The following is a 13822-nucleotide window of genomic DNA, read 5'->3' on the forward strand; positions in this document are numbered from 1 at the left end:
AAATAAAAATAAACTAAAAGGAAAAGTCCCGTCGGTTGTCTGCTGTCCGTCTGTCCACGGTGAGTCAGTCGGTCGTCGTCTGGCGTCGGCCCTACATATGCACACCCCCTTTCTCCGCTCAGCTACAGCGGTGGCAGCTGTAGCGCTTACCTACTCATCGGGGACACAAACAACAGGGGAGTAAATAACTAAAGTAACTTACAATACAATCCTCTCGCGATGTCGTGGCTGTCTCCTTCGGCGGCTCCTGTCCACGGCAAGGAAGTAGGAAGTTCGTCTTACGTCGTCGGCACCATCTCAACACAGCTGGGATGTAGGCGGGATATGTATATATTAGTTTATACTAATAAATTCGTTTCATTTGTTGATAAAATTGCATTTTATTTAAAATTCAATTTTCACAAAGCTTAGCAATCGAAATATAGGTACACAACTACATTCTATTGTCTTTTGCTATTTACCGGAGAAGTTGCGCACGATCTCACGATACAAACTCCATGATTTCGAGGCACAATAGTCATCGACCGACAATCGTACGGCTTCAATATTATAAGATCGCTAATCTGCTAAATAAGGCCGCCATGATGTGAATTGATATTAATGAGAAGGGGTGAGGTGTGAAAAATAGGCCGCAATCAGAACATGTTCCTTGTCCGAGTTCAAAATCACTTTTTATGCTGAATTTTCAAATATGAAGAAATTGATTTCCCGATGAAAAGGACTTTCGTGTTTTTAATTACTAGGCGCAGTTTTTATTCCTTGACGGAAATTAACATGCACAAGCTTCTCGTAAAAAAAAAAAAAAAACAAAAAGAACATAAGTTACGTGGGCAGCCGACATAGTTGATAACTAGAAGATATTAACATGCCTTACATGATTTGCATGCACTGAGCTTTGGTTAACTCGTTTCATTGACTGCGTTTCTACACTCGTGATAATCGCGTTTAATCTGTAATAGCATTTTCAACAGATTCAACCAGCGGTCAAGCAAGTTTATTTACTATCAATCTGTATGATTGCCATCGCATACTATTGTTTTGAAGATCCCATTGCGAACGGAATAAAGCAAGCCATTCTATTAGGCTAAGTTTTACTATGAGGTAAGGATGCCGGCAGCGCACGCTTTATCTTAAAGGATTCATAAGCGGGCAAGCTAAGTGTCTGCAAGCGCCTCCTTTCGAACTGAGAGTCTGTAAGGCAAGGATGCCAGCGCACGCTAAAGGATAAGGCAATGATTCTCACGACCAAAAGGAGTAAAGATATGTTTTTAAATAATTTACATCTTCATTAGGTATTTCCACCAACAGCTTCAGCATTTCTATTCAAATGGCACAATTTAAGATAAATCGTTTGTTGCATGTTTTGCTTCTTTTGGACAGCAACGAGTTTTGAAAAATCTAAAGTGAATTCAATTTTTAGCAGAGCTTCTGAACGTTCGCTGTTTTGAAGCTCAATTGTCCAGATATCCTAAATCATCATATTTTCCAACACAATAAAAACAAAAAAAATTTTCAATTTTTTTTTTTTTTTTTTTTAATTTATTTCACATTTCTTTCATTTTTTGGATTTTTCTAATTTTTTTTATAGATTTTTTTTTTTCCTTTTTTTTTAAATTTTTTTTTTTTTTTCTTTTACTGATTTTACGAAGTATTGGTTGTTGTCTAATATTTTTTTATTTTTTTTTTTTTTTTTTTAAGTTACGGATTTATTGGTGTTTTCTTTTGGATTTATTGGTTTTTTCTTTTGCGTTTTTATATATATTATCAATAATATAATAATTATCAAATAAAATAAAATAATAATAATAAAACATGAAAAACATTATACTACTAATTAGAAAAATGTTTCTTTTTTGTTTATTTGCTTTTTCAGCAAAACAAAAAAAAAAAGGATTTTTTTATTTTTAAATAATTTCACAAAATGGTGAAAAGTTTAATAAAGAAAACCTAAATTATTTCATACAATTTCTGTTAACAATTATTTTAAAATTAAAAATCAAGAAAAATTGTAAAAAGAAATGAAAATCGCTCTACTTTCCACGGAAAAAGGATAAAAAAACAGTTATTTGAAATTTTTATTTTTTTTTTTTTCGTTTAGAGAATGAAAACATAAAGCTTTATTCCTTCTTAGTTAAAAAAAAGTTTGGATTTGTAGGGATGGCGCGAGAGGGATTTCTGTGTCAAGTGTTGTGTGTAGAAACTTTTTCTTTTAGTAAGTGGAGAGAGAATGTGTTAAGTTTTCCTGCTGACAATTAATTATAATTACATAGTTGTGTTTTGTATATATATATATATATATATATATATATATTTATGTATATATATATGTATAAATGTATGTATATATATGTATATATGTATTATATTAATATTTATACATAGAAATATATATATATATACTGGTGTAAACATATATATACCTGCATACATACCCACGACAATATATATACCTAGACTTAACATGCAGAGTAGGAGTAAAAAAGTAGAACAAACGGTAAAATGACATCCCTGAGAGGTCTGTATAATGCAGTTTATACTAAATTCCTCGGGGCTTTCTATATTGAATAATAATAATAATAGTTTACTAACAGAAGAAATTATGAGACGTGCCCAAAATAATTGGGTGGCGGGAATTATTTCAGTTACATGATTGCAAACATAGTACAAAGCAATTAGAGCGTTAGGTGATAAAGAAAAAATATAACAGATAGCTGAGAAATTCTTAACAAAGAGAAATCGCTTTGTGAAATAAACAGTAAGTGAAATTTTTGTTCAGATTTGATTTGGTAACATCTAACCGTAATTACTCCACACAACACACACCTTATCATCTCTACTTACCACACTACGTTTGCATAGTGGGAAAAAATATTGAACCACTTTTGCTTTTTAATTTAAAAGCGGTGAGCTGTTAGGTAACTCGGCCATTGGACATAACTGATAAAAATTTTTGAAACAAAAACTTTTCTTAAATAAACTGGAAAAGCATTTTAGGAACAACCGTTGTGGCTTTTTTAAACATCGTTCCTATTAAAATTCTTTCAAGTATCCCTCCTGTTGCAGAAGGAGTCACAAGAACACATAGTAGTAAAGACGCAAAAAAGGGTATAGTTACATATAGATTATAGCATATTATAGCATATACATATATATATTTATATATATATATATATTTATATATATGTGTGTGTGTGTTTGCCTGCATATGTGTCAAGATATATATATGCTTTATTGGTATATATATATATATATATATATATGTTTATATATATATACATATGTATATCGTTGCCATATTATATGTATATATAGATATATATATAGATATATATATACGTATATATATATATATATATAATTATATGCATATATATACATTAAATTACATTTAAGTAGAGTTTTTACTACTATTACAATTTTTATATTTTGTTTTACTTTTTATTTCATTTTAAATAAATTTGTTTATTTGTATTTATTTTTTTTTCCTTTATTTTAATTACGTTCATTTATTTATTTAATTATATTTAATTATAAGTTAATTTATATTAAAATTAAATTTATAAAATATATTTTCTTATGCTAAGAACAGAATTTCTTATAATAATAATAATAATAATAATAATAGTAATAATAGTAATAATAATAATAATAATAAAATATAAGTTTTAAAATAAAGGAAAAAACCAAAAAATTGAATTTTTTTTTTATAATTACTCATATCCGTTAAATGTCAATTTAAAGAAAAAGGAAATTCCAGCTATTTAATATTATTATTTATTATTTCAATTTCATTGCGTCCGTGTTGCCGCGTAAACAAGTTTTATTTACTTCTTTATTTCAATTTATTTACTTCTTTATTTCAATTTAATAAATAATGAAAAAAAAAAAAAAAAAAAAAAAAAAAAAAAAAACCTATTACATACATTAGGAAGAGTGAAGAGAAGAAGGGAAGTGTAAAACAATTTTGTTTTTTCGTGATTTACTTTCTTTCGAAATTGCTCCGTAATGTGACTGCTCCATGTTTCCTTTATTTTATTTTTCCTTAAACTAAACAACTTTCAATGTTTTTTTTGTTTTTTTTTTTTTTTTTTTTATTATTATTATTTTTAATATAAGTTTAATATAAGTTTAATATAATTTCTAACAATTTTTCCCAAATTTGTTGTTGTCCAAAAAAAAAAGTTTTTAAGTCGTTCTGTTTATTAATAATAATCTATAGTTAGCGTTCTTTTAAAGATTGTTGTTGTTGTTGATTTCCTATTTGTTTGTTTTCATTTAGTAATATTATGCTTGTTGTTTTTTTTTTATTCTCTTTGTTGATTTTTTTCATCACTTAATTGATAAACAAAAAATTTTTTTATAAAATTTTATAAATAGGTTGTGTGTGATTGGTTTTTTGTTTGTTTGTTTGTTTGTTTTTTTTTTTTTTTTTTCTTTGCTTTTCTTTTCGTTTCATTCTACATTATACATAAAAAAGAACATCGAAATTTAACTGCCTGTCTCTATTATTTTATGTGATTTTTTAGATTATCAGTTTTTGTATTTTTTTTTTTTTTTTTTTTTTTTGTTTGTTATTTTAATTTATATTTAGTTCTGCGGATTTTTTTTTTTTTTTTTGTTTAATTTATTTTGGTGATAAAATTTATTAAACACCGCTCGTGTTCAATATTTATTTAGCCGTATATTAAAGCGATTCTTCAAAGGCTGCCATTAAATCGCTTTGCATATTCATGTCAATTTGCCCGGCTCTCTGTGATTTGAAATTGAAAAAATAAATAAATAAATAAATGAAGGTGGGAAATAATGCAAAAAATATTCACAAATTTTCGAAAACAACAACTTTTAAATTTGTTTTTATATAATTAATCGCAAATATAGCCTTGCATTGTAAGTCAGAGTGTGAATGCATTAGCAACAGGAATATAGACAAGATTATTGGACTTCTTTCATACCAGTGAAAGGCACATAGAAGCTTGTTACTCAAAACAAAGTCATTGCTGAAGACGAAATAGTGTCAAAAAATGCATCAACCAACCATGATTAAATTTTAATTTTGAAGAGACGAATGGCGCATGTGTTTCAATGTTTAGATTTTTCCCATTCTCAACAACCAAATAATGCTGAGTAACATTTCGGAAAATAAATTGCTTACAACCCCTCCCACCACGCCCCTTTTTCCCTATACAACATACATTTTATTGGTATTATATTCTCTATCTCTAAATCTTACCGCTTCTCGTCGTCTACGTTCCTGTTCCATGCGTCTTAATTCGGCACGTTTGGCGGCTGCACGATCTTGCGGTGATTGTTGAGCAGTGCCAGCTGGTGAACCACAACCTTGAGGTGATGCCTTAATGTCATCGACTACGCGTGACAATGATGGTTGAACATCATGAACACTTTTTCTGTGTACGCGAAACAAATACATATTTTATGCTTGGTAATTTTGTAAATGGTGTATGTACTTACCGCCCACTTTCCATGACATCCATTAACGAGGATGCTAAATGACCAGTACTACTGCCACCATGAGCATGAGGCGGTTGAACAACGCCAGTCGTTACCGATTGATGGTGTGCATTGCTTACTAAACTACCGGCACCTAAACCGGCAACGTTGCCACAACTGCTGCCATTACCGTTACTGCCACTAGTTGAACTGGAACTGCTACCGCCCAAATGTGATGACTTGGAGTGTTGTTTACGTTGCTGCTCCTTCTCCGCAGCTTCTTTTTGGCGTTTCTGTTCCTTCTCTTTCTCAGCAGCTTCCAACAGTTTCTGGCGATCGGCCTTCTCTTTGGCTTTATTACGGAACTGCTGGAACGAATCCATGGCGGGTTTAGTTTTGTTCGACGTTGGCGTATTTTGAGGTGAGCCCGCCGAAGCGAGTATCGACCAGGAGCTGGGATTTTTTACATTTTGTTCGTGCGTCTTAAAGGCTTGAGCAAAACTGGTTTGATTTCCACCTGCTGCCCCAGCCAAGGGTATTTTTAAGTCCGAAGGTGATTGCTGAGGCAAGGGTACAACGCCAATCTGTTGGTTGTGTGATTGCTGTGCTGACTGTTGATTCTTCTTTTCCGGTGGACTAGGCATCATCGACTCAATAGGTTTCGGTGTAATTAACAGTTTATTGGTATTTGGAGGCGGTGTAGGCTGTTGTGATTGATCACAATTAGCGCCCATGGTTTCTTTCTTCCCCAAACCTGTAGCCGCTGGATTACCACCCAGAGACAAATTTCCAGACATTCCTGCCGTACTGCCCCCTATCATCATGGCCAAAATATGGTTATCGTTACGACCTGGCAATTGATCAAATATTGAGGACGCACTAGCTCCACCACCGTGTGTTAAACCCAAACCTAAGCCGAGACTGTCAAGTGGATTAGCAGTCACATCAGCTATATTGTAGCCATTATTATGCGCATGTTGTTGATGCACCGCTTGTTGAAATTGAACCATGGAATTAATTTCCATGAGATTCATTATGGGAAAATGATTGCCATTCATACCGGCCACATTTTCAGCCGCTGCAGCTGCTCCTTTGGCCAATAGCTCATTCATAAATTCCATGGGATGCTGAGACTGTTGTTGATTGCCGACACCATGGGGATGATTGGACTGGGTTTGCTGAAGGCCACCACCACCCATCCCACCGCCAACAAAGCCTTGTTGTGACTGCTGCTGCTGTTGTTGCGAGGTAGGCATTAGGTGGGCCGCACTGAGACCAGTCATTAGAAAATTGTCGGATGTGCTCTTACTCGTGGGTGGTGGAGCCAGCAACGATGGCTGTTCCAGAGACGCAAGCGACTGTTCAACGGGATCATCAAATTGAGGAATTTGTTTTAGACCGGCAGCCAATGAGGCTGTGGACGTAACCTGAGATGTGGCTGTTCCTCCGCCAATATTGGCAGGAGTGTCAGCCACATTAGTAGGTAGTTTGTGTAAATTACTAGCAACGCGTATACCGCCAACACCGGTAGTTGTGTTGGTGGCAGCCGCACTGCTCAGTCCACACGCTGTGGTAGCAATACTCGCAGCTGAGCCGATGACACCGCCCAGGGTTGAATTTAGCGAGGTGAGAGCAGCACCTGAATTTGGCGGCATTGTAAGGTCATTTGGTCCATTATTACCGCTGTTGGTGCCTCCACCACCTACGCTACTGCTAGTGCCATTACCACCACCACAAACACCGATGCTGGCAGCAATACCCCCTACAGCATTCATGCCGCTACTGAACGGAGTAACAGTAGCCACTGCTGCTGCGGTCGAAGGTACCAACGAGGTCGGTGTTGCTGAGGATGTTTTATTAGTATTATTATTGTTGTTGTTGTTTATGGCCACAGCCGCGGCTAAATGATTAGTATTGTTGGCTGCAGAGGTTGGTGTCGTTGTTACACCCACTGATCATCACATATCAATGTAACGTGATGTCACATAATAGAAGAACACGAAGTAAGAAAATAGATACAAGATACAAAACAACCACAATTAGATTAGGAAGGAAGACGCCCAAGGAAACAACATTAGTTATCAAGAAAAAGTTAAAAATTAAAACACAAAAGATTGAAAACTTACACAATGCAGCTGCGGTCATTTGTTGCTGTTGTGAAGTGGGTGTAACTCCGGTCACACCCCCGATGGGTGTTATAGCATTATTGTTAATATTCCCACCCAATGCACCAGTGGCGGCATTTGGTTGCGGAATAATGCCCGGTAATTGGTGTGAGGCTATAGTCGGTGGTATGGCTCCTGCTGTAGCCACGGTTGTTGTGGCAGCTGTAGCTGCTGTTGCTGTATTTAATGGTGGTACAGCGCCACCAGTTAATGCTATGTTGGCTGTAGTCACTGCCGACGTCATACCTCCACCCCCAACACCACTACCGCCACTGCTCGGAGCTATGGAATTATTTACCTAAAATTGAGGAACAGCGAATAGGAAATTGCGGATACATTAACACTAAAGGAACTGGTTTACAGTTATGAAAATCATGTTAGCAGACAGAAGACTTGGGAGCATTCATTATCTTATACCAAATCAAATAAGTAAACAAATCAGTGGGCGTCTCTTAAAGATTTTCCTAACAACAACAACTAATTAGCCAAAAGAAAGATCTCGGAAAGATCTTCACCATATGTAAACGATTTCTCATAGAGTAGTAAGGAGTGTGTGAACATGTGTTTAAAGGTGAAAGCCAATTTTCTGAAAATATTTATAAAATATTTCCAGCATTCGGCAGCAATATTAACAACGTTCCGATTTTCAAATCGATTTTAAAACATTTATGTGTACATGGAGATTATATGGCAAACAATGATTCTTTAAAATAGCATACGATCTTCACATGGAAAGTGACCATATCTCCATTTGCATCTTTTGTAGTTGTCGTAGTGCTTGTCTTTATTCATAGACCAAACGCAACTTAGTTCTATTATTAGCCATGTACCCATCAACCGTTTTGCGAAGGAGAAGTCGCAACAAATTTTTTGCAGAAAGCACTGTCACCGTTCTCCTTTATTTCTCTCTTTATAAATTTATTTTACTTGTTACTCTCTCAATCGATCCTCAATGCCGTCGAAAAACATGTTGCCAAAGAGCCCTTATAAGTCTATCGCCGCGCGAGATAAGAATTAGAAAAAGTACTTAAGTGACACAATCTCACAGTCTCACATCAGTCTTCGGGCAATGCCTTCTCTTCTTTTATGATATCGAAGAATACAGGCTTCAGGGACATTTATAAATCGCTATGTATGTCTCGTCAAAGGCGCCATTCAAATAAATGAAAGATTGGATGGATCTTATGGGAAAAAAAACCCCTAACACGATGTACGTTCCACAATATTCCCATTCAAAGGTTCAAGAGAATATGACCACTTTACACGGCAACATTTGCTATGACCGAAAGAAATAAGCGGCAGGGCAAACCGCACGCGCTTCGTGCAAAACATCAAATCAACGAAAACGAAGGGACAGGGAATAAGGAGGAACGCCAGTAGTGAAGAGGAACCTTAGACAAGATAGCGAATCGTTGCGCGATTGGGGACGAATTTCCAAAAAATTAAAGAAAAAAAAAAATCATTTATAGTAATTTGCAAGGTGTGAAGACGTCCTTTCGACAAACGGGAGAGAGAAAGTTTCTGAGTGTATCGTTTGGGAGTATGTCAAACGTGATATTTCTGCAAATTCTCTAATTAGTAAGTTGGTTGGAAGGGTGCGTAAAATGTTAGAATGTTTATGTTTGCTTTCGAATGTGTTTAAAATGTTTTTTTTTGTGTAACGATTTGCTTTAATTGTTCGCTTGAAAATTGTTAAAAAAAAAATTTGATTAATTATAAGAACAAAAAAAGGCAATGAGAAGTAAGAATAGAATATGATGAAAGAAGAAGAAAGAGGAGGAGTTGAGTGCTTTTCCAATTTAAATTTTCTTTAATATTTTTAATGAATTTATGGTAAAGAAGAGAGATAAGATTAAATCATATGTTTGGAAACGTGTCTAACATGACTGTTCTAACGTTTTTCATCATTAATACAACAGCGAAAAAAAAGACCGTTTTTTTTTTTAGAAAATAAGAACAGCCAGCAACAATTTCCAACAATTTACGTTAGTGTAGGAAATGATTGAAAAATGAACGAATGAAATATGAAAGAGAAATCGCATGAAAGAGATCGATAGGAGGTAGAGAGAAAAAGAAAGAGAGAGAGAGAGAGAGAGAGAGAGAGAGAGAGAGAGAGAGTAAAAGTTTCTTTTTGTTTTTTGTTTTTTATTTTTTTTTTTTTTCATATTATACAAATTTGTAGGAAAAAACGTAAAAAAAAAAAAAAAATTGATTTAAATGAAAAACGATACATATTTTACTACTCACATTGCTACCATTGTTATCGCGGGTTTTTTTCTTCTTCGGTGGATGAGTATCGGCATCCCCTATAAAAAATGTAAGTTAAAAATTAATTTAAATTGCGTTCGCAAATTAACTGAAAAAGACAATTCTTACTAATTACCTGAGTGAGTGAAAAAAAATCGTCAAACAGTATATTTTTTTTTAAGTTTAAAAACAGTTGATGCAGCGGAAGGCAGCTAATCAACTTTCGAAATTTTTTTTTTTTTTTAGAAATCTAACCTCAAATTCCAATATATCAAGAAATAGAGCAGAGCAGTTTTTCAATGGGAATAGTAATCGATAACCAATTTTGATTGTTTCTCGCATATATATATATATATATATATATATATTCAGTTATCAACAATGTTCTTGTTGATCTGAATTTATTTTCCATTCATAAATAAAATTTTTAATTAAAGACGAAAATATTTGTGTTTTGCAACATTATCCTTAATTTTATGTTGTTGTGTTTATTAATGAATTTTTTTTTTTTTTGTTTTTGTATTTTTCGTTTTTAATGAACATTTATGAAAGTTTATGTTACGTGGACTTAATGATTAATTAAGCTTTTCATAGTTTTCATTTTTTTTTTTTTTTTTTTTTTAATTTTCATTTAGAGCAAATGGTTTAATTTAATAACCGCTTTTAAAAAACACAAAATTAGCTCAAAATCCAAATAATTTGAAAGTAGTCTTATTCCTTAGATTAAATCTTAATTTCTATACGACTAACGAAAAAAAAAAAAAAAAAAAAAAAAGGAAAAAAAAAAAAAAAAAAAATAAAAAAAATTATTAATTTAATTAATCTTATATTCAAATATTTTAATTTTATTTTATTATTATTTTTTTTTATTAATATTTATATAACTGTTCAAGTAACACTTAAACATAATAGATATTTTGAATAAATAAAATATCAAATTTAAAAACTTTATGAATACTTAAATATAATTTAATAATATACGTGAAAAAAAAAACGAAAAAATTTACACAAATATTTTTTTATTAAATTTTTTTATTATTATTATTTCTTTGTGTCGTCGCAACACAATATGTATTCAGTTAAATATTTTTAAAATCAAATATTTTTTTTTTTTTTTTTTTTGCATATTTTCAGCGTTTTCTTCTTTTTTTTATGTTATGTTTATAAGTGTTTCCTTATCTATTTAGTTTATCAGAATTGTTTTTGTTTTTCGAAATTTTTGGAAACCCTCAACACTCACTAACTAACTAAATAATCAAAAATAAATAGAAAATTATTCCGCTATTGAAAAACAAAAAGGATACATATTTTCCCGTTGGGCTCAAAAACCAATTTGAAAAAGTAGTTTTAGCATGTAATGTTTTACTTATCTATTTTTATTTATTTTTTTCTTTTTTAATACTTGTAATTTACGTTTTTAAGCTAATTTTTTTTTTTTTTTTTAAATTAAAAATTTTTAATATCCACCCACCACCTGAGAATATATAAATATATAAACATGAATCAAGTCACAAAGAAAAAATCAAATCAAACTCGTGAGCTTATCGCATTACATACATTTTTTAGACTTCTTTTTTAATGTCGTGTAAGCATAAAACAAAACTCCGAGTGTTGCCAAAAGAAAAATTACAATCAAATGAGCATGAAACCGAAAGTGCTTTAGTTCCCTATCTTATCCTCAGTAATGCCGCCTTTCAAACAAACGCGTGTATAGGCTTTATTTTTAAAAAGCTAAAGATTTAATAAAAAGCATTTTCTTCTTTCATTTATTTATTTATTATTTTTTTTTTTTAACACATCGACGACAATATCTTTTGAAATAACATGTAGAGAATAGGGAATATTCCACCATATGCTTTTAGCGAGCATATATTAATCAAAAGATTTTGTGTACAATTTAAGCATTGCTTCTCTAAATGTGTTATTTCATATAGCAACAGCAGATGATAATATTTTTATATCATATCTCAATGTAGTAGAGTACGACGATCGATCATCAATCGTATATATGTTTTACGTCATCAATGTGTTGTTTATTATTTTCATTACTTTCGAGCGTATTATGAGAAGTGTTTATTAAAATTTCTTCAACTCAATAAAGAAATATGCAAAAGAAGTTTTGTTATAAAAACGCAAGTTATTAAGTTGAAACCTCAAAACGCTCGCATCATTTATGGAAATTGATTTAACGTTCTTAAGATGAACACAGTAAAGTAATGTTTATTGTATAACTCCTTTTCCCTAAGACAGGTTTAATACGACATTAAGATGTGTTTGTAAAAATTTCCTTTAAATTATAGAAAAATGTTGCCTATCTTTAGGATAATCAATAATAGCGATATTTCTTGCTCTCTTTTAGGGAAGTTGAAATATCATATATCGAGGCATAGCGTTTGGAAAAAATGTTCTTGAAATTTAAGAAATTTATTGCGCACCCTCTGGATAAATACTTAGTTGTGCCTATTTTGTATGGAGTTTAAATCATTCGACAAAGGATCGGAAGGAAGAAAAAAAAGACGAGATTGTAAACAAAAAAAATTCATTTCTTATCCTTATATTTAAATGTTTTCATTTATTTCTTTTCTATTTTTGAAAAATGAGAGAAATTTCGATTACTATTTTTAATGCACTCCATATGTGTAAAGTATATTTCCCCTACAATACAGATATTTCGAAGTATATTATCAATTTAAGTATCTTTTTACACATCCTTTCTAAATTTCACGTTAAATGATCTGCAAAATAATTAATGCGTGTTAAAGGTTTATTTTAATTTTCCCTCTCTTGCTTTTCTATCCCTTTTTTTTGTTCTTTCTTTTTTTGTTTTTGTTGTTTTTTTTTTTTTTTTTTTCTTAATTACGTATACCTGTGTATATATATGTAATTCATGGCAATGGCATATTATTTGAACTAATTTCTGGTGTATTAAGTATAGTGGTGATAATAACGGGTAGATGTTTCTTGTTGTTGTTATTGTGGTGTTGGTTAACGGAATATATATGCAGTATATTCGTTTAGCTAATAATTTATTAAACATTTATTTACTCTAATACTCAAAGGTTTACTTTTCCAGAAAAAAAAAGACAATTAAGTTTGCACATGCATTTCTAAATGTGTTTCAATACAGTTGTTATATTGAATTTAGCTTATCGAACGATTTTCATCAATTATTTTTGCTTCCATAAATTGGTCATTATACGTTTTTTTTTTTTTTTTTTTTTGCATTATTATTGTGATATAAATGAGATAAATGTGTCAATGTGTTGGTGGTTGTATATATATATATATATATATATATGTATATATGTATATATATGTATATATCAATATTGAGTATTTATTTCATTTTTATATGTGTGTCATTTATGGTTAATGTTTAATTAGAAATTATGTATACATATATATATATATACATATATATATGCTTTATATATCGCATATATTTAGTAGCTTTGTGAAACTAGAATACAATATATATAATGTATGTATATATATATAATGTATATATATATATATATATGTAAAAATGTATGCATGTATATATATATTTATATATATATATATACATGTAAAAATAAGATATTATTTTTAATCACATATAACATAATTTTTTAAATCAAAAATATTATTTTTCATATTTAATTTATTTTATTTATTTTCTTTTTAACATTTTACATAATTTCAAAATTGTTCAATTTCTTTTCAATGAAATTAATTTCTTTTCTGTCTTTTTTTATTTATAAAAATATATGGTGTATATATATTTTTTTTGTTTTAAATTAAATCATTAACTTAGCAAAAAACAAAAGAAGTCCAGGGATTTGGAAAAACAATATCTTTATTTTAATTGTTTGTTTTTTTTTTTTTTTTTTTCTTCTATTCATAGCAAAAAATTCAATTTATTGTTAATTTTATTTAATTTTCCTTAACTTGAGAAAAAAAAACGTGCAAACAATGTGTAA

The 13822-nt window shown here is 30.9% G+C and overlaps 1 protein-coding gene across 3 annotated transcripts in view; it reads right to left on the minus strand.

Annotated features, from left to right (window-relative positions):
• Positions 1 to 4603: 4603 nt before the first annotated feature.
• The window catches only part of LOC119643664 (homeotic protein female sterile-like), a 29498-nt gene continuing 20279 nt past the window's right edge, over positions 4604 to 13822 (minus strand). For all 3 annotated transcript variants that reach the window (XM_038043069.1, XM_038043074.1, XM_038043064.1), the window contains exons 6-10: positions 9861 to 9919; positions 7575 to 7911; positions 5470 to 7399; positions 5231 to 5405; positions 4604 to 4750 (exon numbers count right to left, since the gene is read on the minus strand). In XM_038043069.1, coding sequence (XP_037898997.1) covers positions 4685 to 4750; positions 5231 to 5405; positions 5470 to 7399; positions 7575 to 7911; positions 9861 to 9919 — 2567 coding nt within the window. In that variant the 3' untranslated portion in view covers positions 4604 to 4684. The remainder of the gene's footprint in view (positions 4751 to 5230; positions 5406 to 5469; positions 7400 to 7574; positions 7912 to 9860; positions 9920 to 13822) is intronic.

This window comes from Glossina fuscipes, unplaced genomic scaffold (genome assembly GCF_014805625.2).
Source record: "Glossina fuscipes isolate IAEA_lab_2018 unplaced genomic scaffold, Yale_Gfus_2 0, whole genome shotgun sequence".
Taxonomy (NCBI): Eukaryota; Metazoa; Arthropoda; class Insecta; order Diptera; family Glossinidae; genus Glossina; species Glossina fuscipes.